This window comes from Gymnoscopelus microlampas, assembly GCF_963454915.1.
Source record: "Gymnoscopelus microlampas genome assembly, chromosome: 21".
Lineage (NCBI taxonomy): Eukaryota > Metazoa > Chordata > Actinopteri > Myctophiformes > Myctophidae > Gymnoscopelus > Gymnoscopelus microlampas.
In genome coordinates this window covers 5,678,367-5,701,054 of record NC_139958.1, presented here as the reverse complement: position 1 = coordinate 5,701,054, position 22,688 = coordinate 5,678,367, and the positions used below count along the sequence as shown (strand labels likewise).

The window sequence follows — 22,688 nt, the reverse complement described above, 5'->3', positions numbered from 1 at the left end:
TATACTCACAGAGGAGCATGCAGCAGGGCCACATATGACCCATTCTCTTACGTGATTAAGCTATACTGCTGAGAGAGAGAGAGCGAGAGCGAGAGAGAGAGAGAGAGAGAGAGAGAGAGAGAGAGAGAGAGAGAGAGAGAGAGAGAGAGAGAGAGAGAGAGAGAGAGAGAGAGAGAGAGAGAGCGGTGGGTGTGGGTGTGGGTGTGGGTGAGAAAGATGTTGGGCTTAATGACATGAGCTCATATACTTCTATAGATCTGCTTTTCCTTCCTATTTCTTTTCGGAAGAGAGGTTGAGATGTGTCGAAAGATATAGGGCTTTCAAACCTGGCTTCCTTTAACTTTAGATCAAGTGAGGCCTCCATTTGAGCCTATATTAGGCCTGCTAAACGAGGGTCAAAGAAGAGAACAATTAATAAGAAAAGAGTATAGCACATCAGGGCTCATAAACCTTGCTTATAAGCTTATACAATAATGAACAATAATCAAGTAAAGCTTGTATTGTCTTGCAGAAAGGTCACACCTTGGGAAACAGGATGTTACTGCACACACACACACACACACACACACACACACACACACACACACACACACACACACACACACACACACACACACACACACACACACACACACACACACACACACAGAGCTTTGGATGTAGGTCAAGATGCTGTTGCAATACAGACACCATATGAGAAAAGTACTGGGACATTACAAAATAACAGAAAGAGGAACTTGGCTGTAATGATGCAAATTCTAGACAAATCTGCACACAAAAAAAAGGTGCCCTCGGCGCATTCAGTGTGATATTGTCTGGCCATGTGAGGCTAAACTTGTTTGGGTTTTGACTAAAAGGGTTTAGTTGGCACAGGCAGCTGGCGTATAGGGCATAGCAGTGGCGGACATTTTCTGGTTACACTTCAAAATAGTCATGCCTTTTTCCCATTGACATTTCCAAAAATATTTATATCAATTATTTTCAGCCTAGAATCAAGCCATCCAGGGTCCTGGTGAATCATGACCATAAAACGTTTGATTCTGTGAAAAAAACGTTTTTGAAAACGGCAAAACAAAGGGTATTTATTAAATATATACAAGTATACAATTATTTGAAAACTTTAGTTACTAGTTACTTTGTAGATTTTGATTATTATTACAAAGCATAAATTAACCACTTCAGCCCTATATACATTATGGCCATTTGAAAATAGCCGATCTACAAGCTCACAATGCGTCGCCATGCGACAAATTGTGAGCTTGCACACACGCACACACGCACACACACACACACACACACGCACACACACCAAAAAGGTTTGAGAACCACTGTCATGTCAAGTACTTGTGACTGTCGTCAAAGACTGATCACAGTCAAAGATCCGCATGGGAGCTATACGCTGTTATTAGATAGATAGCTTCATTGTCATTCAACATACATGAAATGCATAATTGAACGAAATTAAATCATGGCTTCTCATTTTAGCATCTTGTGAAACCATGCTGACGGCAAGCGCTCCTGCAGTGAACCGTTTCATTGAGATAAGACATCGTTGCAGTGTTTAGAGCAGTGGTTCAGAAAGAGTTCATGTGTGCCAGGATGTGAAAGAGATGGTTGTGCGGTACCGTATTCCGTAGAATACAATAAAAAAGTGTGAGAACAAACTTGTTTTAATTGAACTGTAAAAACAAGCAGAGTTCTGAGAGATCTTCACATTAAAGTTCTTTCATACAAGACTTATTGCAATATTGTGTGAACAAACTGACACAAACTTTCATTGTATTAAATTCATTTACTTCACATACTTAGTATAAACATTTACAGAAATTGAAAGATACTGTAGAAGAAACTAGAATTATGCCTTAAATAAGTTGTTTAAGTATCTTTCAGACAACAGGTCAAACTCTGTAATTAATTAAAAGTTCAATATCTAAAAGAAAATATTTAAAGTGTGTACCAGTGTGTGCGTGTGTGCGTGCACATGACATGTGTACATGGCTCTTGCATTCATGATGTGTAGGCTACAAATGCATGTATTGGTGAAGAGCCATGTGACTTTATCCACATGTGCTGTTGAGTTGTCCTACACGTCTCTGTCTAAGGAGCTGAAACAAAGATACATTTACCGTGCATTTAGTATAATAAATAGTCTTGGCATCGTATCTACTGCTTTTCCTGTGGAATATGAAACAGCATATTCATCTCTCATTCACTTGTCAGAGTCATTCATTGAGTTAATTTTTCATTCCATACCTGAGTGTAAATTGGTGAACACAACAGCAGCAGCAGCAGCAGTTCTAGGTACTGAGTGAGAAAACAAGCAGCATGTCATTAATAAATCACAATGAAAGCTATAACATATGGACTGGATATAAATGTATAGGACAGGCAGTAGGGTCGGTAAGGTATTGATAATGTGCATACAGTACAGTGTAAAACAGTCAACAGAGAGTCTAAATGGTAGATCAACCATGTGTTGATCAGTTTACTGTAAGTGTATACTGATTCCAGAGCTGTAGGATCAATATATGATCAGATCAATGACATATATTGAAGACAGAAATTACCCTTTTTGTTTCTTAATTGTTTCTTTAACAAAATAAAAACATACAGGCCTAATTCTTTAGACAGTTTCTCCTTCATGAGAAAGCAACACTGTCAGACAGTAAACTAAACTGTCCTGTGAACAGAGCGACTGACAGAGGGCCACGCCTTCAAACAAATCAAGTGATACAACTGAACCTGAAAGGTACTAAGATACTCCTAATATTAATATTCCACAGTGAAACCAGATGAATATACATAAGAATTAAAACGTATACTGTACCATTTGCATAGACATCAGAGGGCGTGATTACACCATAGACACTTGTGTCGCCTAAAGGTAAACAAATAAGCATTAATGTGGTGCTTAATTTTGTTATTTAAAACATGGTTTCAATGTAGCTAATTATTCTGCTAATTAGGACAAACAAACACAAAACAAACCGACAGACCTGACAGACCAGAGAGCTGGCAGCACTGGCCTGCAAGAAGAAGAGTGTTGCCAGGTCTGCTAATTATAATTATGCGACTTTGGGCTTGTTTTCCTGTAAAGTGGCGTGTAAATATTCATAGTTGCGGGGTTGCTTTTGTATGCGCTTGTTTCTGAAGTGTAGTTGCTTATTTTGGACTTGATTTCAAGATTATCTTTGAAAATAGCTGATGTAACAGGGCTCAAGTGGTGAAACTGGTCGCTTATTTTGGGCTTGTTTTCATAGACCTGGTCGCTTGTTTCACTCACGGAATCTGGCAACACTGGAGCCAGCTCGGACTGCAGCTCGGACCAAACCTTTACCCCCCCCCCCCCCCCCCGCCCCCTCCCCCTCCCCCCCTCTTCACGACCCGCGGCTATCGACGGCTCTACCGGTCGATAGCCGAACCCAATGACACGGCGCTATCGACAACAGGTTGTCGGTGGGGTGGAGAGCTGCCTTAAAGGCGCTATATGCACCATTCATACACCATTTATTCCTCTTGGTTGCAACACTTCGCTGAACAGGTGATCACCCTGACCCTAAAAATATGAACCAGTCCTTGTCAGAAGAACTTGTCAGAAGTGTCATTAAACAGCATCATTGATTTAAAGACAGACCGTGCTGCAGTTGGCTGTAGAGGTCATCAGGAGCCCCACTTTGATTGGTCCTTTGGTCTGCAGCTGAGGGTCTGTAATTAAAAGACATAATTACACATTATTTAGCGGAAATGGAGTAGAACACAAAATGTAATGTAATGCTGTCATACTGTACTCACCTAACACAACATGGATCTGTGAAATAAGAATAAAAGTTGTACCGTAAATATTTGTACCGTTTCCAACACATTTCTAGCACGTCCTGCTGTTGTATCCTACTGACTGGAGGCCCCACTGGGAGGATGTAGCACCTACTCCTCCCGCCCCCCCCAGCAGCCATATTGGAATGAAATTGGGCCTCATCCTTACTTCCTTCAGAGGTGTTACCAATGATATACTAATGAAGGCTCTGTTCCATTTAGTTTAGCACAGTGGTTCTCATTTCTTTAATTTCAAGGACCCCCATAACTCTGAGAGAGTAGGCTACAAATGTACATTCTCAGAGTTACACAACCGTAAGGGTCCATTTGCAACCCCCTCAAGAAACCATGAGGGTACCTGGACCACACTTTGAGACCCTTTGTTTTTTGAAAGTGTGGTTCAAAGAGTGTTTCCAGTGAGCCAACATGCAACAATATCAGCACCCCGACTCTGTTTGACCAGAATGGAACAGAGCCTTCTTTAGTATCATTGGTATAAGACCTGTGAAGGAAGTAAGGAAGAGGCCCAATTTCTTTCCAATATGGCTGCTGTGCTTAGAGCCTATATTGCGTTTGTACAGACGCTCGGTCAAACCGGATGCAGCGTGGTTTGAGTGCCTATAGGTACTTTACCCCTGCACCACCAGCAGAGTCCCTTATATCCTAGTATACATCAGGGGTGATGCAACTTTGATGATGTAGAGGGTCACTATATTTCCACACTCACTCCAGGGGGCCACATTGTATATACTGTCGGTCAGAAACCTCTTATCTCCGTATTTTAACTTTTTTTTCTGCCATTCTCGCCATTCTGAGGGGTCAGAATGGCGAAATCTTTGCTACAAAAGTAGCAAAAATAGCCGATCTACAAGCTCAAAACGTGTCGCAGCGCGACACGTTTTGAGCTTATAGATCTGCTATTTTTGCTATTTTTGAATTGGAATCCTGATTTTTTTTTTGTGCTATTTTTTAAATGGAATCTTGAAAAGTAGCATTTTTATTTAATTTCAAATGCATTTAGTTATACTTATGTTAACCCTTTTTACTTAAATACAAATACATTGGACATAAAAAAAGACAATAGAATTTTTATATTAGTCATTAAGCTACTAATATATAGCGGGTCATGTTTGCATGTTTGGAATTGTAATGAAATCAATAATATGTCAGTATTCCAATATTAAACTAAGGGCCGCATTAAGTGAGGGTGGGGGCTGCATGTGACCCCCAGGCCGCCAGTTGCCCATGTATGCTATACATGTATTTGAACCTTTAAATTGTTATACTATGATACTCAGAATCCTTTAGGCAGAGTTTCTCAGTTATTGTAAACTAGATGTAAACCATCTATAATGTAGTAAAACTCACCTTTGGATGTTCTGTATCGACACAGCAGGACCAGGAGGATGGTCAGTGGAATCGCGACCAGAAGTCCAACAATCAGACCCACGACATGTGTAGGAAGAGTGTGTTCCACAGATCCAGACACTGCCATTAAAAGAGGGGTTATTGTATGAGGATTGAATGGGGAAATACACTGCTGTGCACAGTCATGGGTACACAAACACAAAAATAAAAACTAAGCTACGATGACTGAAACTAAGACTAAATCGTCAACAAATAAAAACTAGACTAAAATGTTAGGGAGTGACTAGTGGAGAAGAGATCCATAGAACTAAAAGTAATTTTATGTTTGGTTGCACTTGAGTGTTTCGCTCTGAAAATAGCAGACGCTGCGACGCGTTGTGAGCTTGTAGATCGACTATTTTCAGCATGCAACGAAGTGTAAAATCAGCCATTACGACGCCATCAAGGCACCGCCAACATACATTTTAGTCGACTAAATCAACTGTACATTTAATCAACAATAATTTTATGATATTTAGTCGACTAAAACTAGACTAACAATAAAACATTTCAGATGACTAAAATATGACTAAAACTAAATGGAATTTTATTCAAAAGACTGACTAAAACTGACAAAATTTGCTGTCAACACTAACACACACTCATCTCTGCCCACTGGCCTGGTGGAGATAATAAAAATTAAAAAAAAGATTCATTGGTTGATACTTATACAGTACGTACAGTTCACCATCATGTTGTATGTAGCCTCCTGGGAGCTGACAGGGTTACTGACTCTGCACAAGTATTCTCCGTTGTCTGTGTTTTTCACAGTGCTGAAGGACAGCACTCTGTTATTGTCATGGAGAGTGATGTAACTGCTGTTCAGAGGTCGGCCGTCCTTCATCCAGTCTCTGGTAGAGATGGTACCTTCAGCATCACAGGTCATGTTGGTGGACTTCCCCTCAACTGGTTGAACTGTTGATGGTGTGATATCTGCACCGGATATCTTCTCTGTGGATGAAACAAATATGATTGTTTAACTTGGGAACCCATTCGCTCTTAGATTATCTTTTGGGTATTTTACCACTCCATTCCATTAGTTAACAATGCTTTTGGACAGGTCTTGTATTTAAAAAACAATTTTGTAAAGTGATCCTGTATTGTAATGTGTTTCCATTTTGGTTTTCTTTAAAGGGATAGTTTTTTTCTATCGGTCACCCCATGATAGAAAAAAAAATGTTTTTTGGGTGAACTACTAATAAAGTATTTCCCATCACAACCCTGATGTGTCTCCTATTTGTTGTGGTCAAAGAGCTCTATGTAGCGTGGCATCCGGGACACATACATAGCGCCTATAGCACAGGCATGGTTATGTGATGTTAAATGATTGCTTATTGGGGGAGTGTTACTGTAGGACGGTGTGTGAGGGGAGGGGACAGGAAGTTCAGAGAGTGGTGGATTTTGTTATTTTGGGGAAGTACTGCACCTAATTACCCTTGAAATTAAAAGAAAAAAGGTTTAGAATCACTGCTATAAATGTAATAGTGTATTACTGTTCATTTGAAATTAAACTCAGTTCCATAGGGTATATTTTCCATTGACTATCATGTCAGTGATGCAGCAACAATGTGTCTACTTACTGTAGATCTTCAGATTGATAGATCCTTCCAGCCTTACTCCTCCATCCATATGAACAATGACTTTGTATTCTCCACTGTCATTAAATGTCAGATTTCTGATTTCCAGTGACAAAGTAGGAGATGTGTTCAGGGTGATCCTGTCTTCATATCTTGATCCAATTATAATTATGGCTGTAGGAGTTGATGTTATTATACTCTCTCCATGTTCATCATTAATATGAGCCCACTCTACTAATGCAAATGGTGGATAGATTGTTGTGGTGAACATCACACTCCCTCCCAATGCTCCATTCAGATTGTCTGGTAGAACTCCAGCTCCATGGCTTGAACCTGCAGGAGATAGTTAGACGTTTAGGCAGGATTCTGGTAAACTGAAGTGCACATAAATGTAACACGAGCTATTGGGACAAATCTTTACTGCATTAACAAACCATCTCATAAAAGTGGATGACCATTTGTTCCATCAATTACAGAAGAGAAAAGTCAGAAAATTCATTGTAATAGCAATTAAAAGTATTGCTATTACAGTGGGTGATCTTACTTCGTTATTTGATGTTTTTTACGCCCTATTGTACTTCATCAAGAGTGTCACACAAAAGTACTGCAAATAACAGATCTATGAGCTCACATCCAGCAGCGACACATTGTGAGCTTGCAGATCGGCTATTTGCAGATTTTTTTTAAGACCAAGAAAAAAGGAACCTTTTTTTTTGGGATATACAAGGTTTCCACCCAAGAACAGCAATATGTGCTCTATGTTAAAATACTCACCTGAGAGCAATGCCAGGAAGAACAATGTCACCGCGTGCATTTCCATTTCTCCTCTGTATCAGGAGTGTGTAGTATTCAGGGGTGTGTGTGTGTGTGTGTGTGTGCGTAAGAGGAACAGAAAGAGGAACTTGAACTTGGCTGTAATGATGCACAGAGTTGCAGATCTAATGCTGCATGGACATGATGAAAATTATATAATTATTTGAATAATGTAATCTAATCAACAGTATTGATCATGCTGAAGTATTAAACGGACTAAATGCTATATTTACAATATCTGTGATGAAATGGGATGTGTATTATTTGGTTGTTGTTTGTTTAATAAATTTACCTGCAAAATAAATTCTATTTTACAAGCTACATCATGAAATGTACAATGTATATCGGCTATTTTCAAAAGGTTTCTATGCATTTTGAAAACTTCTGAAAATGGGACATTCTGCATAATGAATAATTTAGTGAGAGTGAATTTTGAATAACAGACTTTTACTTAAATACAGAGTATTTTTATAATGTTGCTGGGGGGGTAAGCTGTTTGTCAACACAATGTTGATTCTCACATAATATTCAAAAATAATGGGATATAAGGAAGTAATATGAGGAACTATAGCGGTATTTCCCCTCATAAACTACAGTACCTTCTCTTAATCACAATGTTGTGTTTAAGTTTCAATTCAGATTGTGCTCTACCTACCTTCCTCTTTCTTGTGTGAATGTCTGCAGTCAAATGTTGCTTTTAAGTGTAGCAATTCAATCCATTTTCTAGATAGTCTGAATGGTAAAGTCCTGGAGAAGTAGTACGTACTTCTCTGTCCATGAAAACATTACTAAACATCTGGAGCGTCATTGGACCATACTCTGTTAGATGCTCTAGTCTAAGTAACATAAGCAAGACTTTGTCATCACTTGAAGATGATATTCATGGTGTGTCTATTGCACGCACGCACGCACGCACGCACACACACACACACACACACACACACACACACACACACACACACACACACACACACACACACACACACACACACACACACACACACACACACACACACACAGAGTTGGTCGGAAGGAGAGAGAGAGACACAGGGAAACTTGGTTGTTGGTTTAAAATAATGTTCTTTTTTTTCTCTTCATTTTACTTTCCTTTTTTTTTTCTTTGTGGCAAATAAATTATTTAACAAATCAAGGGAACCGTAAGTGTGGTTAGGGTTGTAAGTGTGCTCAAAATAAATGATATCAAACTAAATAACTTAACAGAAACTGGACTGATCAACACAACTGAACAGAAACTGAACCAACCAGAATGATACATGAGGTGGACATATATAGGGACGGGTCAGACCACTGTGAACACAAAGGGGGAAAGGACACAGACCACCACTTAAACACACTCTAATAACCCGTGCCCCTCCCCATGGTGCAGAGAGACTGTGGTGCGGTCCAATTGTCCACATTAGCTGCAGATCAGGAGCAGCTGATTCTCTTTCCTTTGGCCAGCCCATCATTTCTGTCAGCAGCTTCCCACAGAACTGGTAACTCCAAGAAAATTATAGGGCAGGCAATATTTGTATTGCTAGTACAATGTATGAGGAAACCAGAATAAAACATTTATTCTCATGTACACAAGATGTAATAAAGAAACATTGAACATTACAAAATGTATTTGGCCTACAAATATATAAATTTGGGTCAGTGCAATGAATGGAAGAGTCTGATTTCACGTTCCCAGAGTAAAACTTCTTTGGTACTAAACTAAATATACTTCTAAAAACACAATAACCAAACATGTATGACAGCATTGTCTCATGCAATCAATTCCCAACATATTGTTTCGGGGTGCGCTGGTTTCAGTTCATTCAACCTCCTCTTGTGTGTTGGCTAGTGAGGCGCGTCCTAGCGAGACATGACAGAATGGGTTTCATTTGGTGCCGGCCTGGGCGCGCATACTGGTTCTTATCAGTGTGACGTCGTCTGTTAAGGGGGAGCTTGTGTGGAAATCATCAAAGTTGCCCACCCCTGGTATACAATACAGAGAAAATAAATAAACGCTCCTCCTCAGACTGGGAAGAGCATTTAGCTCGAAACGTCACAGCTTTCTTTGATGTAATAAAGCATCTGTCCCATTGGAGCCCTCAGTGTGCGAGCGTTTATATATTTTTTCTGTTAATGAAAACAATAAAATATCTTGGAAATTTGCAAATGTGGTCTGATGTGTCTGATTCCTTTTCACCAACAAAGGTAGATGCATTTAGATCACTAAGGCCAGTTCAATAGAAATACAATAATACAAATAGATAAAATAAAAAGCAATGTATAGAAATTGTGAGATTGTTTTGGCTCGTGTGTGACAATTCATAACCTTACAGTACTACAGCATGCTTTCTTTAACACACTATTAATACAGAAAACACTCAAATAAAAGTCAACAGTTCTGTAGAGAGGGAGGAAGAGAGGAAAGAAAAAATGCTTGCAGTTTTAATCTTGACTTCCCTTTTTTGGGGTATGCGTGAAATGGTTATCAGTAGCCTATGTCTAGATGACTATTAATGTAAACGTGTGATGCTGTGGTATTTCTCTATAAGTGTATTTAACTATCGTCTGTCTAAATATGACGCTAGGGGGAATTCACACAGACCCAAGCACGCACACTGTGTGTGTGCTTGTCTTGGGTCACCTGACCAAGGGTCCGTGTTGAAGGAGTTGGCGTGAGAATGATGTGAAGCCTGCAGAGCTAGTTCAGACTCAAGGCAGCATGGCTGCTGCCTCTCTGCTGACCGTTGCCTCGCTGTCTGCTGCTGCCCTATGAAGTTTTGCAATTCCACCCCCAAGCTCTGGAGACGGGTGAGTAAAGTAACAATGAATATGTCATGTTATTTGACAGGATGTATAGCACATTTCAACAAGGCAATTCAATGTGCTTTATATTAAACAGATCCTTCTGATTGGCTACAATTGGCTTTCAAAGTTTTGCGGAAGGGGCCCGTTTTGCAAACAATGCCACAAATAATGAGACCACCGTCTGATTGCAGTGAAAATGTGCACACATACTCCCAGTAGCGAGTATGTGTGCGAGATGTATGCGAGATCAAGATGTATCAGTCAGATTGAGCAGATTCCATTCCAATTGGCTATGACTGCCTTCCAAATTTCGCAGACACTGGTTAGGCAACCCGGCCTGGCGGGTATCTGCGCGCAGAGGATCACACTTTTCTAGTTGATATCTGCGAGTAAGAAGACTCATAGATTATGTATTGATATTGCTTTGTTATTTTCCTTTTCAAATCATTATCTTTTTTTTTTTTGTTATCAATTGTTTTTATTATATCAAAAGTACAATCACATTTTTAAATGAATACATTTTTTTTTTTTTTTCAACAACAAAAACAAGATACAACAACAACTTAAAACAGAAACAATAATAATAAAAATAAAAATAAACCCACCCACCCCTCCCCGGACCAACAATGTCTCAAAATGTAAGGATCAAACACTATGCATATACCTGTGCAATGTCATAACACTGTTATACAACATTTAAACCAAGTCTTTAATCTTATCTGCAACGTTAGACCACATATCAATGTTTTTCTCACTTGCTCCATGTAACCTTGCCGTTGACAATTCTAGATAAACAATATCTAAAAAAGTTAAAGCCCATTGGCGAAAAGTTAGAGTATGAGGAGGTTTCCACCTTGTAGCTACCATTTTCTTTGCAGCTGTTAAGCCAGCAAAGAAGATGCGCTTATGTGTGCAGTTCAGTTGTAGCCGGGACACATCATTTAATATAAATACCGAAGGAGAAGGTGTAATATTAGCTCCCAAAAGTAATGACAATTTAGCAGCAACCATACTCCAAAAAGAGTTAACATTTGGACATTCCCAAACCATGTGAAAAAAGGTACCAATAACATTTGGATTACAAAATGTGCAGTTTGGGCTATTTATAAACCTCATAGCACATAATCTACGGGGAGTCAAATATGTACGGTGAACAAAATTTAAATGAATCTGCTGATGATCTGGATTCCTAGAAGACAGCAATATATTAGACCAGACTGTGTCCCAATCAAAATCAGGCTCCAAATTCCCTATATCATTTCTCCATAGAGTATCCACAGCTAGGGACCCATAATTAGATTCTAATAAAAAACCATACAATGCGGAAACAAGGCCTCTCGACCTACTAACGTCACAGATTAGTCTATGTAAAGGGTGCATTGTAAGGGAAGTCTGCCACGGAACTCCATAAGTCCTCATGGCTGTTCTCAGTTGCAAATAAAAGAAAAATTAGTTGCCTGGCAAATTAAATGTGTCACATAAATTCTGAAACGAACGCAAACCATTCTCATCAAATAGATCACCCAACGTATGAATCCCCTTTGAACTCCATCTAGGAAAGCGAATGGGACGTCCCTCCAACAAAAGTCCTTGGTTATTAAACACTGGGGAAAAAATATTCCATTTCAAGTCAATCCTGCACGTTTTTTTCTGCTGCCCTCCATACCGTTACAAATCATTATCTTTAAACTACAATTCATGGAAGCTTTTCTGGAAAATAATGTCACTATTCGTGAAACTTGTGGTGTTTCAGTAAACTTGAGGTTGAAGTTGATATGGTCATATGAGGCACTTTCAATTCAAACCTTTCAGACATGAGAGTGAAGAAATGCTCCAAATACAAAACTTGTATTACTACTAACCCTAACCCTCTAATTATTAAAATGTAACATTAACATTGGTGAGACTCAGTATATCTATAGATTTATTGACAGGTTATTGTATAACAGAGAGTACAGTACATGTGTTGGTTGTGAAGTGTGTCTTTCATTGCAGTTACTTGATGCTGGGGTCAGTTTTCACCTCAAGATACCATGACGTTTCTAAAGACAATCAGTGTGATCCTGGACATTCTGATCTTGGTACCTGGTAAGGACAGTTTGAAATGGTTTCGTATTCACAGTGTGTTCAACCCTCATAGATTTACTAAATGACTTCCAAACTACAAAGTACAAGTCAAATACTATGTCAGACAACTAGTTAAATGTTGTGGTTATACAGATAAATGTAAAAAGTACTGAGGTAAATATGAATATTATATTATATTATATTATATTATATTATATTATATCATATCATATCATATCATATCATATCATATTACAGTATATACTTTGCTGTTTGATGAATAAAAGCAAATCTACAAGATCAGTTGTGAACTTGCAAAAAGTTGTTTGACATTTCTGAAAGAAAAAAACACAAGAGAATGGGAGAGAGAGAGAGAGAGGGGGGGAGGAGGAGAGAACAATGTTATGTTTTCCCCCACATTTAGCCTATTCAATTCAGATTGTGCTCTACCTTCCATTCTCTAGAGAGCTTGAATGGTAAAGTCCTGTCCTTCTAATAAGAGTTTTTTTTAATTCCTTTTTTCATTCATTCTTTATTATATAAAATAAAGATTAAATAAATAAATACATAATTTACTACTGTATAATGTAGTTGCATTTTGGTTGTTATTGCTAAAAGTAAAAGCAAATATTGTAGAAATTACAAATGTATTGCAAGGTGAAACATTGTTAGAAATACTACATAAAAACAACTCCAACATTTATTCCATTGACTTTTTTTTTTTTTTTTTTTACTGTATTCTAACTTAACATTAGCAAAATGTTGTTTTTCTTTTGTTAACATGGTTTATATTTTGTAATAATAGTGATATACTCACAGAGGAGCACGCAGCAGGGCCACATATGACCCATCCTCTTGTGTGATGAATGCCTCTCTAGAGAGAGAGAGATGGGTGTGGGTGTGTGTGAGAAAGATGTTGGACTTAATGACATGAGCTCATATACTTCTATAAATCTGCTTTTTCTTCCCATTTCTTTTCGGAAGAGCGGTTGAGATGTGTCGAAAGATAGGGCTTTCAAACCAGCCTTTCAACCCTGGCTTCCTTTAACTTTAGATCAGGCGAGGCCTCCATTTGACCCTATATTAGGCCTGCTAAATGAGGGTCAAAGAAGAGAACAATTAATAAGAGAAGAGCACTGCAGGGCTCATAAACCTTGCTTATAAGCATATACAATAATGAAGAATGAATCAAATCATTCACTGCATGTTGTGTGTAAAGCTTGTATTGTATTGCAGAAAGGTCACACCTGGGGAAACAGGATGTTACTGCATACACACACACACACACACACACACACACACACACACACACACACACACACACACACACACACACACACACACACACACACACACACACACACACACACACACAGCATTCATAGATGCTGTTGCAATATAGACACCCATATGGGAAAAGTACTGGGACATTACAAAATAACAGAAAGAGGAACTTGGCTTTGAATAATGTAATTTAAGCAGTATGAAACGAACTGAATGCTATGTTTACAATATCTGTGATGGAATGGGATGTGTATTATTTTGTTGTTGTTTGTTTAATAAATTTAACTGCAAAATAAATTATTCTATTTTACAAGATCAACATCATGAACTGTACAACCATTAAGATCTGCTTCACTCTTATAAATATTACTGTGTTGAACATATATAAATCTAAGGGTGGCCTAACTTGTTTTAGCCTGGTTCCAGACGAATGGTTCTGCCATTGCAAAAAAAACTAAAAGTGCCCTTGGTGGATTCAGTGTGATATTGTCTGGCAAACGCGAGGCTAAACTTGTTTGGGTATTGATTAAAAGGGTTTAGTTGGCCCAGGCGGCTGGCGTATAGGCTGGTCATTCAGCCTGACAGCGTGGCAGGCTCGATGCAAACGATGCAAACAATACTTTAATGAGAATGTAACCATGAGGCTTGAGGTACATAATAGACGGACAAAAAGAATTATATTTAAAATATATAATCTTTATTTATTCTTGCAGTATAAAAATAGATTGTCTTTACAAATACATTTGATCACCATGTATGATCAAAGTATAAAAATAGATTGTCTTTATTACAAATACATTGACCACAATTCAGTATAATAAAAAGAGAGACAGACTGAAGTTCATAGATGCTCACCCTAACCAACTGAACCCCTATCATAAAAGTAGGCTAAAGCAGTGACCACCTGTTGATCACCACCTGTTATGACATGGAAATGAAACAATGAATATCAAAGCATAACAACAGCAGTTCATGAACCTTATTATACTAATAACGTGCATAGCCTATATACATATGAGCCTAAAGACTCACCGCAGACACCAAACTGTTTGCCCCTAGTCTCTGGACAGACGTGAGTCCACACACACAATGCTGACTGTTGCACACTATAAGACAAACATTTATAGTTAGCATTTAGCTTCACCATATCTATCATAAAACACACAGTCACATAATGATATAATATACAAAAATGCACGGTAATCAAAACGAACGAGAGAGAGCTAGACTTACAGATTAACTGAATGAATGAATCACCCGGCGTAGCAAACGCCACACACACAGCACACACCCGGACCGCAATGGTACGGCTATTTCCCCAACCTGAGGGAAATCAGGACAGGTCGTCTGTATTACTACTTATACATAAAACAAAAGAAACAACAACAAAAGAAAACCTTAACAAAAGAAGCGAGCAATACCTTTGTATCGCCAGACGTAAGCACAACGCTTCAGACGTAAGCACAACGCTTCGCCTCTTCACTGCCTGTCGTTCCCTATGGAAGACCATACACGGTATAAACAACTAAACAGTGCACATAAACCTAGCGACACGATAATACTGGCAAGCTTTGTTTTATACTACATTTAAGTTACTCACCAGGACACTGTATTACACGAACACATATACGCCACACTCTCTCTCGTCGTGTAACAGGGGAACCATGCGTGGGGAAATGTTTGTGCTGCTGCCGTCGCCCGCTCCCTACTAGGAAGTGTTTGTTCCAGCCGCCATCCGGCCAGGCTGAAATACACGCTGATGCCAGAGCCACGCCCACATTACCCCCACCCGACAACCAACATTTTGACCAGATAAGGTCTTGTTCAGGGACACAGGTGAACTCCATTGGAAGAGGTGTGTCTTCAATCAGGGTAGCCTAACACAACTGACAAAACAAAAGTTGTCATTCATTGAGTTAATCATGGTGACGGTGAAGCACCGCCTTCATGGGCACTTGGCTGTGAAGGAACAGAAAACAAGTGCTCCTGCAGTGAACCGTTTCATTGAGATAAGACATCGTTGCAGTGTTTAGAGCAGTGTGGTTCAGAAAGAGTTCACTAGTGGGTGCCAGGAGGTCTATTGGCAACAATAAAGTGAAAAATGTGAAAGAGATGGGTTGCGTGGTACCGGATTCCGTAGAATACAATTAAAAAAAGTGTGAGAACAAACTGGTTTTAATTGAACTGTAAAAACAAGCAGAGTTCTGAGAGATCTTCACATTAAAGATCATTCATACAAGACTTATCGCAATATTGTGTGAACAAACTGACACAAACTTTCATTGTATTAAATTCATTTACTTCACATACTTAGTATAAACATTTACAGAAATTGAAAGGTAGTGTAGAAGAAACTAGAATTATGCCTTAAATAAGTGTTAAAGTATCTTTAAGACGACAGGTCAAACTCTGTAATTAATTAAAAGTTCAATATCTAAAAGAAAATATTTAAAGTGTGTATCAGTGTGTTTGTGTGCGCGTGCGTGCGTGCGTGTGTGCGTGGCTCTTGCATTCATGACTATGTAGGATATAAATGCATGTACTGTATTGGTGAAGAGCCATGTGACTTTATGATCCACGTGTGCCGTTGAGTTGTCCTACACGTCTCTGTCTAAGGAGCTGAAACAAAGGTACATTTAAAAACAGGACATTCTGTCATTGAACATGCATTTAGTATAATAAATAGTCTTGGCATGGTATCTACTGCTTTTCCTGTGGAATATGAAACAGCGTATTCACCTCTCATTCACTTGTCAGAGTTTTGTCATTCATTGAGTAAATTTTTCCATTCCTTACCTGAGTGTAAATTGGTGAACACAACAGCAGCAGCAGCAGTTCTAGGTACTGAGTGAGAAAACAAGCAGCATGTCATTAATAAATCACAATGAAAGCTATAACATATGGACTGGATATAAATGTATAGGACAGGCAGTAGGGTCGGTAAGGTATTGATAATGTGCATACAGTGCAGTGTAAAACAGAGTCTAAATGGTAGATTAACCATGTGTTGATCAGTTTACTGTAAGTGTATACTGATTCCAGACCTGTAGGATCAATACATGATCAGATCAATGAACATATACTGAAGGCAGAAATTACCCTTTTTGTTTCTTAACAACCTCATCAGTCTGGGGATCAAAATAAAAACATACAGGCCTAATTCTTTAGACAGTTTCTCCTTCATGAGAAAGCAACACTGTCACACAGTACACTAAACTGTCCTGTGAACAGAGCAACTGACAGAGGGCCACGCCTTCAAACAAATCAAGTGATAAAACTGAACCTGAAAGGTACTAAGACACTCCTAATATTAATATTCCACAGTGAAACCAGATGAATATACATAAGAATTAAAACGTATACTGTACCATTTGCATAGATATCAGAGGGCGTGATTACACCATAGACACTTGTGTCGCCTAAAGGTAAACAAATAAGCATTAATGTGGTGCTTCATTTTGTCATTTAAAACATGGTTTCAATTTAGCTGATTATTCTGCTAATTAGGACAAACAAACACAAAACAAACCGACAGACCTGACAGCTGGCAGCACTGGCCTGCAAGAAGAAGAGTGTTGCCAGGTCTGCAAATTATAATTATGCGACTTTGGGCTTGTTTTCCTGTAAAGTCGCGTGTAGATATTCATAGTTGCGGGGTTGTTTGGAAAATGATTTGGAAAATAGCTGATGTAATAGCAGGGCTCAAGTGGTGAAACTGGTCGCTTCTTTTGGGCTTGTTTTCGTAGACCTGGTCGCTTGTTTCACTCACGGAATCTGTCAACGCAGGAGCCAGCTCGGACTGCAGCTCGGACCAAACCTTTACCCCCCCACCCCTCTCCCCCCTCCCCCCTCTTCACGACCCCACGGCTATCGACAGGCTCTACCGCAAACATTAACTCAAATCTTTGCTTCTGGGGGGTCCCTGGAACAAAATATTTTGAGATGGGGGTCGGCGGCCAAATTCATATCATTTTGGGGGTCCTTGACATGAAAAAGTTTGAAAACCACTGATATAGAAACATTCGTTTTTCAGAAAACCGTTTAGGATTTAGAAGACATTTTGCAGAATCGGAACCTCAGGCCTCAATGGGTTAAAGGCGCTATAATATAAATGCACCATTTATATACCATGTATTCCTCTTGGTTGCAACACTTCACTGAACAGGTGATCACCCTGACCCTGAAAATATGAACCAGTCCTTGTCAGAAGAACTTGTCAGAAGTGTCATTAAACAGCATCATTGATTTAAAGACTGACCGTGCTGCAGTTGGCTGTACAGGTCATCAGGAGCCCCACTTTGATTGGTCCTTTGGTCTGCAGCTGAGCTGTGATTGGTTCCCTGAGACTGAACGGGTCTGTCATTAAAAGACATAATTACACATTATTTAGCGGAATATGGAGTAGAACACAAAGTGTAATGTAATGCTGTCATTATGTTGTTGACAGAGATCAATACTGTGTACTCACCTAACACAACATGGATCTGTAAAATAAGAATATAAGTTGTACCGTAAATATTTGTACCGTTTCCAACACATTTCTATGTAGCACTGCTGTTGTATCCCACTGACTCACCTCCCAGTGAGGAGGCCCCACTGGGAGGATGTAGCACCTCCTTACTTCCTTCACAGGTGTTACCAATGAATGAAGGCTCTGTTCATTTAGTTTAGCACAGTGGTTCTCATTTGTTTAATTTCAAGGACCCCCATAACTCTGACAGTGTACAAATGTACATTCTCAGAGTTATACAACCGTAAGGGTCCATTTGGAACCCCCTCAAGGAACCATGAGGGTACCTGGACCACACTTTGAGACCCTTTGTTTTTTGAAAGTGTGGTTCAAAGAGTGTTTCCAGTGAGCCAACATGCAACAATATCAACACCCTGACTCTGTTTGACCAGAATGGAACAGAGCCTTCTTTAGTATCATTGGTAAGACATGTGAAGGAAGTAAGGAAGAGGCCCAATTTCTTTCCAATATGGCTGCTGTGCATAGAGCCTAATTGTGCTTGTTTCGGTCAAACCGGATGCACCGTGGTTTGAGTGCCTATACTGTAGATACTTTATCCCTGCACCACCAGACAGCCCCTATATTTTGTACATGTATTTTAATCTTTAAATTGCTATACTATGATACTCAGAATCCTTTAGGCAGAGTTGCTCAGTCATTGTAATCTAGATGTAATCCATCTATAATGTAGTAAAACTCACCTTTGGATGTTCTGTATCGACACAGCAGGACCAGGAGGATGATCAGTGGAATCGCGACAAGAAGTCCAACAATCAGACCCACGACATGTGTAGGAGGAGTGTGTTCCACAGATACAGACACTGCCATTAAAAGACGGGTTATTATAAGATGGCTTGAATGGGGAAATACACTGCTGTGCACAGTCGGTTAAGGGTACAGTTCTCCCCTCTGACATCAGGATGCAGATACAGGACTTTGAGACGGGAAAAAGTTCGCTTTAGTGACCTATGGTTCAAGAGCTATAGGCCAACCATGAGGCTGATTTAAAAATGTGGGATGGCGTGTCTTCCTTGTCCTACTGGCAGTGTGCACGCACATTTTGAAAGATTCACCCACACACACACACACACACACACACACACACACACACACACACACACACACACACACACACACACACACACACACACACACACACACACACACACACACACACACACACACACACACACACACACACACACACACACACACACACACACACACACACACACAAATATAAACTAAGCTACGATGACTGAAACTAAGACTAAATCGTCAACAAATAAAAACTAGAGCAAAATGTTAGGGAGTGACTAGTGGAGAAGAGATCCAGTAGAACTAAAAGTAATTTTATGTTTGGTTGTGCTGGGGTGTTGCGCTCTGAAAATAGCAGACGCTGCGAAGCATTGTGAGCTTGTAGAACGACTATTTTCAGCATGCAACCAAGTGTAAAATCAGCCATTAGGACGCCATCAAGGCACCGCCAACATACATTTTGGTCGACTAAATCAACTGTAGATTTAATCAACAATAATTTTATGATATTTAGTCGACTAAAACTAGACTAACAGCAAAACATTTCAGATGACTAAAATATGACAAACTAAATGGATTTTTTTTTCAAAAGACTGACTAAAACTGACAAAATCTACTGTCAAATCTGCTGTGTTATCAACACTAACACACACACACACATCTCTGCCAACTGTTCTGGTGGAGATAATAAAAATTAAAAAAAAGATTCATTGGTTGATACTTATACACGTACAGTTCACCATCATGTTGTATGTAGCCTCCTGGGAGTTGAGAGGGTTACTGACTCTGCACAAGTATTCTCCGTTGTCTGTGTTTTTCACAGCGCTGAAGGACAGCACTCTGTTATTGTCATGGAGAGAGATGTAACTGCTCTTCAGAGGTCGGCCGTCCTTCATCCAGTCTCTGGTAGAGATGGTACCTTCAGCATCACAGGTCATGTTGGTTGACTTCCCCTCAACTGGTTGAACTGTTGATAGTGTGATAACTGCACCAGATATCTTCTCTGTGGATGAAACAAACAAATATGATTGTTTAACTTGGGAACCCATTCGCTCTTAGATTATCTTTTGGGTATTTTACCACTCCATTCCATTAGTTAACAATGCTTTTGGACAGGTCTTGTATTTAAAAAACGATTTTGTAAAGTGATCCTGTATTGTAATGTGTTTCCATTTTGGTTTTCTTTAAAGGGATCTTTAAAGGTTTTTTTTCAATCGGTCACCCCATGATAGAAAAAAAGTATTTTTTTTGGGTGAACTATTAATAAAGTATTTCCCATCACAACCCTGATGTGTCTCCTATTTGTTGTGGTCAAAGAGCTCTATGTAGCGTGGCATCCGGGACACATACATAGCGCCTATAGCACAGGCATGGTTATGTGACGTTAATGATTGCTTATTGGGGGAGTGTTACTGTAGGACGGTGTGTGAGGGGAGGGGACAGGAAGTTCAGAGAGTGGTGGATTTTGTTATTTTGGGGAAGTACTGCACCTAATTACCCTTGAAATTAAAAGGAAAAAGGTTTAGAATCACTGCTATAAACTATAGTGTATTACTGTTCATTTGAAATTAAACTCAGTTCCATATAGGGTCTATTTTCCATTGAATATCATGTCAGTGATGCAGCAACAATGTGTCTACTTACTGTAGATCTTCAGATTAGTAGATCCATCCAGCCTTTCTCCAGATATACTAGTAACAAAGACTCTGTATTCTCCACTGTCATTAAAGGTCAGATTTCTGATTTCCAGTGATAAAGTAGGAGATGTGTTCAGGGTGATCCTGTCTTCATATCCTGGATCAGTTTGAATTATGGTTGTAGCAGTTGATACTATTATTCCAGTCCATACACCCTCGTCATTAATACTAGCCCAGTCTACTACTCCAAATGGTGGATTGACTGTTGTGGTGAACATCACACTCCCTCCCAATGCTCCATCCATATTGTCTGGTAGAACTCCAGCTCCATGGCTTGAACCTGGAGGAGATAGTTAAGACTTTTAGGCAGGATGCTGGTAAAGTAAGTGTACATAAGCATGAGCTATTGGGACAAATCTTTTCTGCATTAACAAACCATCACATAAAAAGTTCTGAAGTGGATGGCCATTTGTTCCATCAATTACAGAAGAGAAAAGTCAGAAAGTTCATTGTAATAGCAATTAAAAGTATTGGAAGCCTGTGGGTAATCTTACTTCGTTATTTGATGTTTTTTACGCCCTATTGTACTTCATCAAACATGTCACACAAAAGTACTGCAAATAACAGATCTATGAGCTCACATCCAGCCGCGACACATTGTGAGCTTGCAGATCGGCTATTTCCAGATTTTTTTTAAATACCAAGAAAAAAGGAACCTTTTTTTTTATATATACAAGGTTTCCACCCAAGAACAACAATATGTGCTCTATGTTAAAATACTCACCTGAGAGCAATGCCAGGAAGAACAATGTCACCACGTGCACTTCCATTTCTCCTCTGTATCAGGAGTGTGTAGTATTCAGGTGTAGGTGTGTGTGTGTGTGTGTGTGTGTGTGTGTGTGTGTGTGTGTGTGTGTGTGTGTGTGTGTGTGTGTGTGTGTGTGTGTGTGTGTGTGTGTATACATACAGTATATACTTTGCTGTTTGATGAATAAAAGCAAATCTACGAGATCAGTTGTGAACTTGCAAAAAGTTGTTTGACATTTCTGAAAGAAAAAATACAAGAGAATGGGAGAGAGAGAGACAGAGAGTGAGAGAGAGAGAGAGAGAGAGAGAGAGAGAGAGAGAGAGAGAGAGAGAGAGAGAGAGAGAGAGAGAGAGAGAGGGGGGAGGAGAGAACAATTAATTAATCATTAATTATTTATATATAAAATGAAAAATAAATAAATAAATACATTTACTACTGTATACTGTAGTTGCAATTTGGTTGTTATTGCTAAAAGTGAATTAAAATATTGTTGAAATTACACATGTAGTGCAAGGTGAAACATTGTTACATAATATTATTACATATTACATAAAAACAACTCCAACATTGATTCCATTGACTTTTTTTTTTTTTTACTGTATTCTAACTTAGCTTAACAAAATGTTGTCTTTCTTTCATTGACATGGTTTATATTTAGTAATAATAGTGATATACTCACAGAGGAGCACGCAGCAGGGCCACATATGACCCATCCTCTTATGTGATGATGAACGCCTCTCTACTACCTGTTCACACTGAACTAATAGCTATACTGCTGAGAGAGAGAGAGAGAGAGAGAGAGAGAGAGAGAGAGAGAGAGATGTGTGTGTGTGAGAAAGATGTTGGACTTAATGACATGACAAATTTGCTTTTCCTTCCTATTTCTTTTCGGAAGAGTGGTTGAGATGTGTCGAAAGATAGGGCTTTCAAAC

General features: G+C 39.2%; 2 protein-coding genes across 2 annotated transcripts; both read right to left on the bottom strand.

Annotated features, from left to right (window-relative positions):
• Positions 1-1,975: 1,975 nt before the first annotated feature.
• LOC311038186 (cell adhesion molecule CEACAM7-like) lies at positions 1,976-21,868 on the bottom strand. The gene is made up of 9 exons (XM_084047571.1): positions 21,733-21,868; positions 20,956-21,288; positions 20,039-20,314; positions 18,975-19,094; positions 18,232-18,247; positions 18,022-18,119; positions 2,828-2,878; positions 2,254-2,304; positions 1,976-2,105 (listed from the first exon to the last, which is right to left on the bottom strand). The coding sequence occupies exons 1-9, from the start codon at positions 21,776-21,778 to the stop codon at positions 2,098-2,100; spliced, it is 999 nt and encodes a 332-aa protein (XP_083903697.1). The 5' UTR covers positions 21,779-21,868; the 3' UTR covers positions 1,976-2,097.
• On the bottom strand, positions 3,623-6,862 carry LOC311037225 (cell adhesion molecule CEACAM21-like; the record flags this gene model as incomplete). Its single annotated transcript, XM_084046345.1, has 4 exons — positions 6,801-6,862; positions 5,902-6,171; positions 5,182-5,301; positions 3,623-3,705 (listed from the first exon to the last, which is right to left on the bottom strand). The coding sequence occupies exons 1-4, from the start codon at positions 6,847-6,849 to the stop codon at positions 3,623-3,625; spliced, it is 522 nt and encodes a 173-aa protein (XP_083902471.1). The 5' UTR covers positions 6,850-6,862.
• Positions 21,869-22,688: the final 820 nt, after the last annotated feature.

What these genes read in the sequence shown, in the direction of transcription:
- LOC311038186 (XM_084047571.1), bottom strand. Translation starts at nt 21,778, where the DNA reads ATGGAAGTGCACGTGGTGACATTGTTCTTCCTGGCATTGCTCTCAG. An exon ending in CTTCCTGGCATTGCTCTCAG is followed by an intron (nt 21,289 to 21,732) that starts GTGAGTATTTTA and finishes TATCTCCTCCAG; the next exon opens with GTTCAAGCCATGGAGCTGGA. An exon ending in CTCTGATGTCTATGCAAATG is followed by an intron (nt 2,305 to 2,827) that starts GTACAGTATACG and finishes TTTCTCACTCAG; the next exon opens with TACCTAGAACTGCTGCTGCT.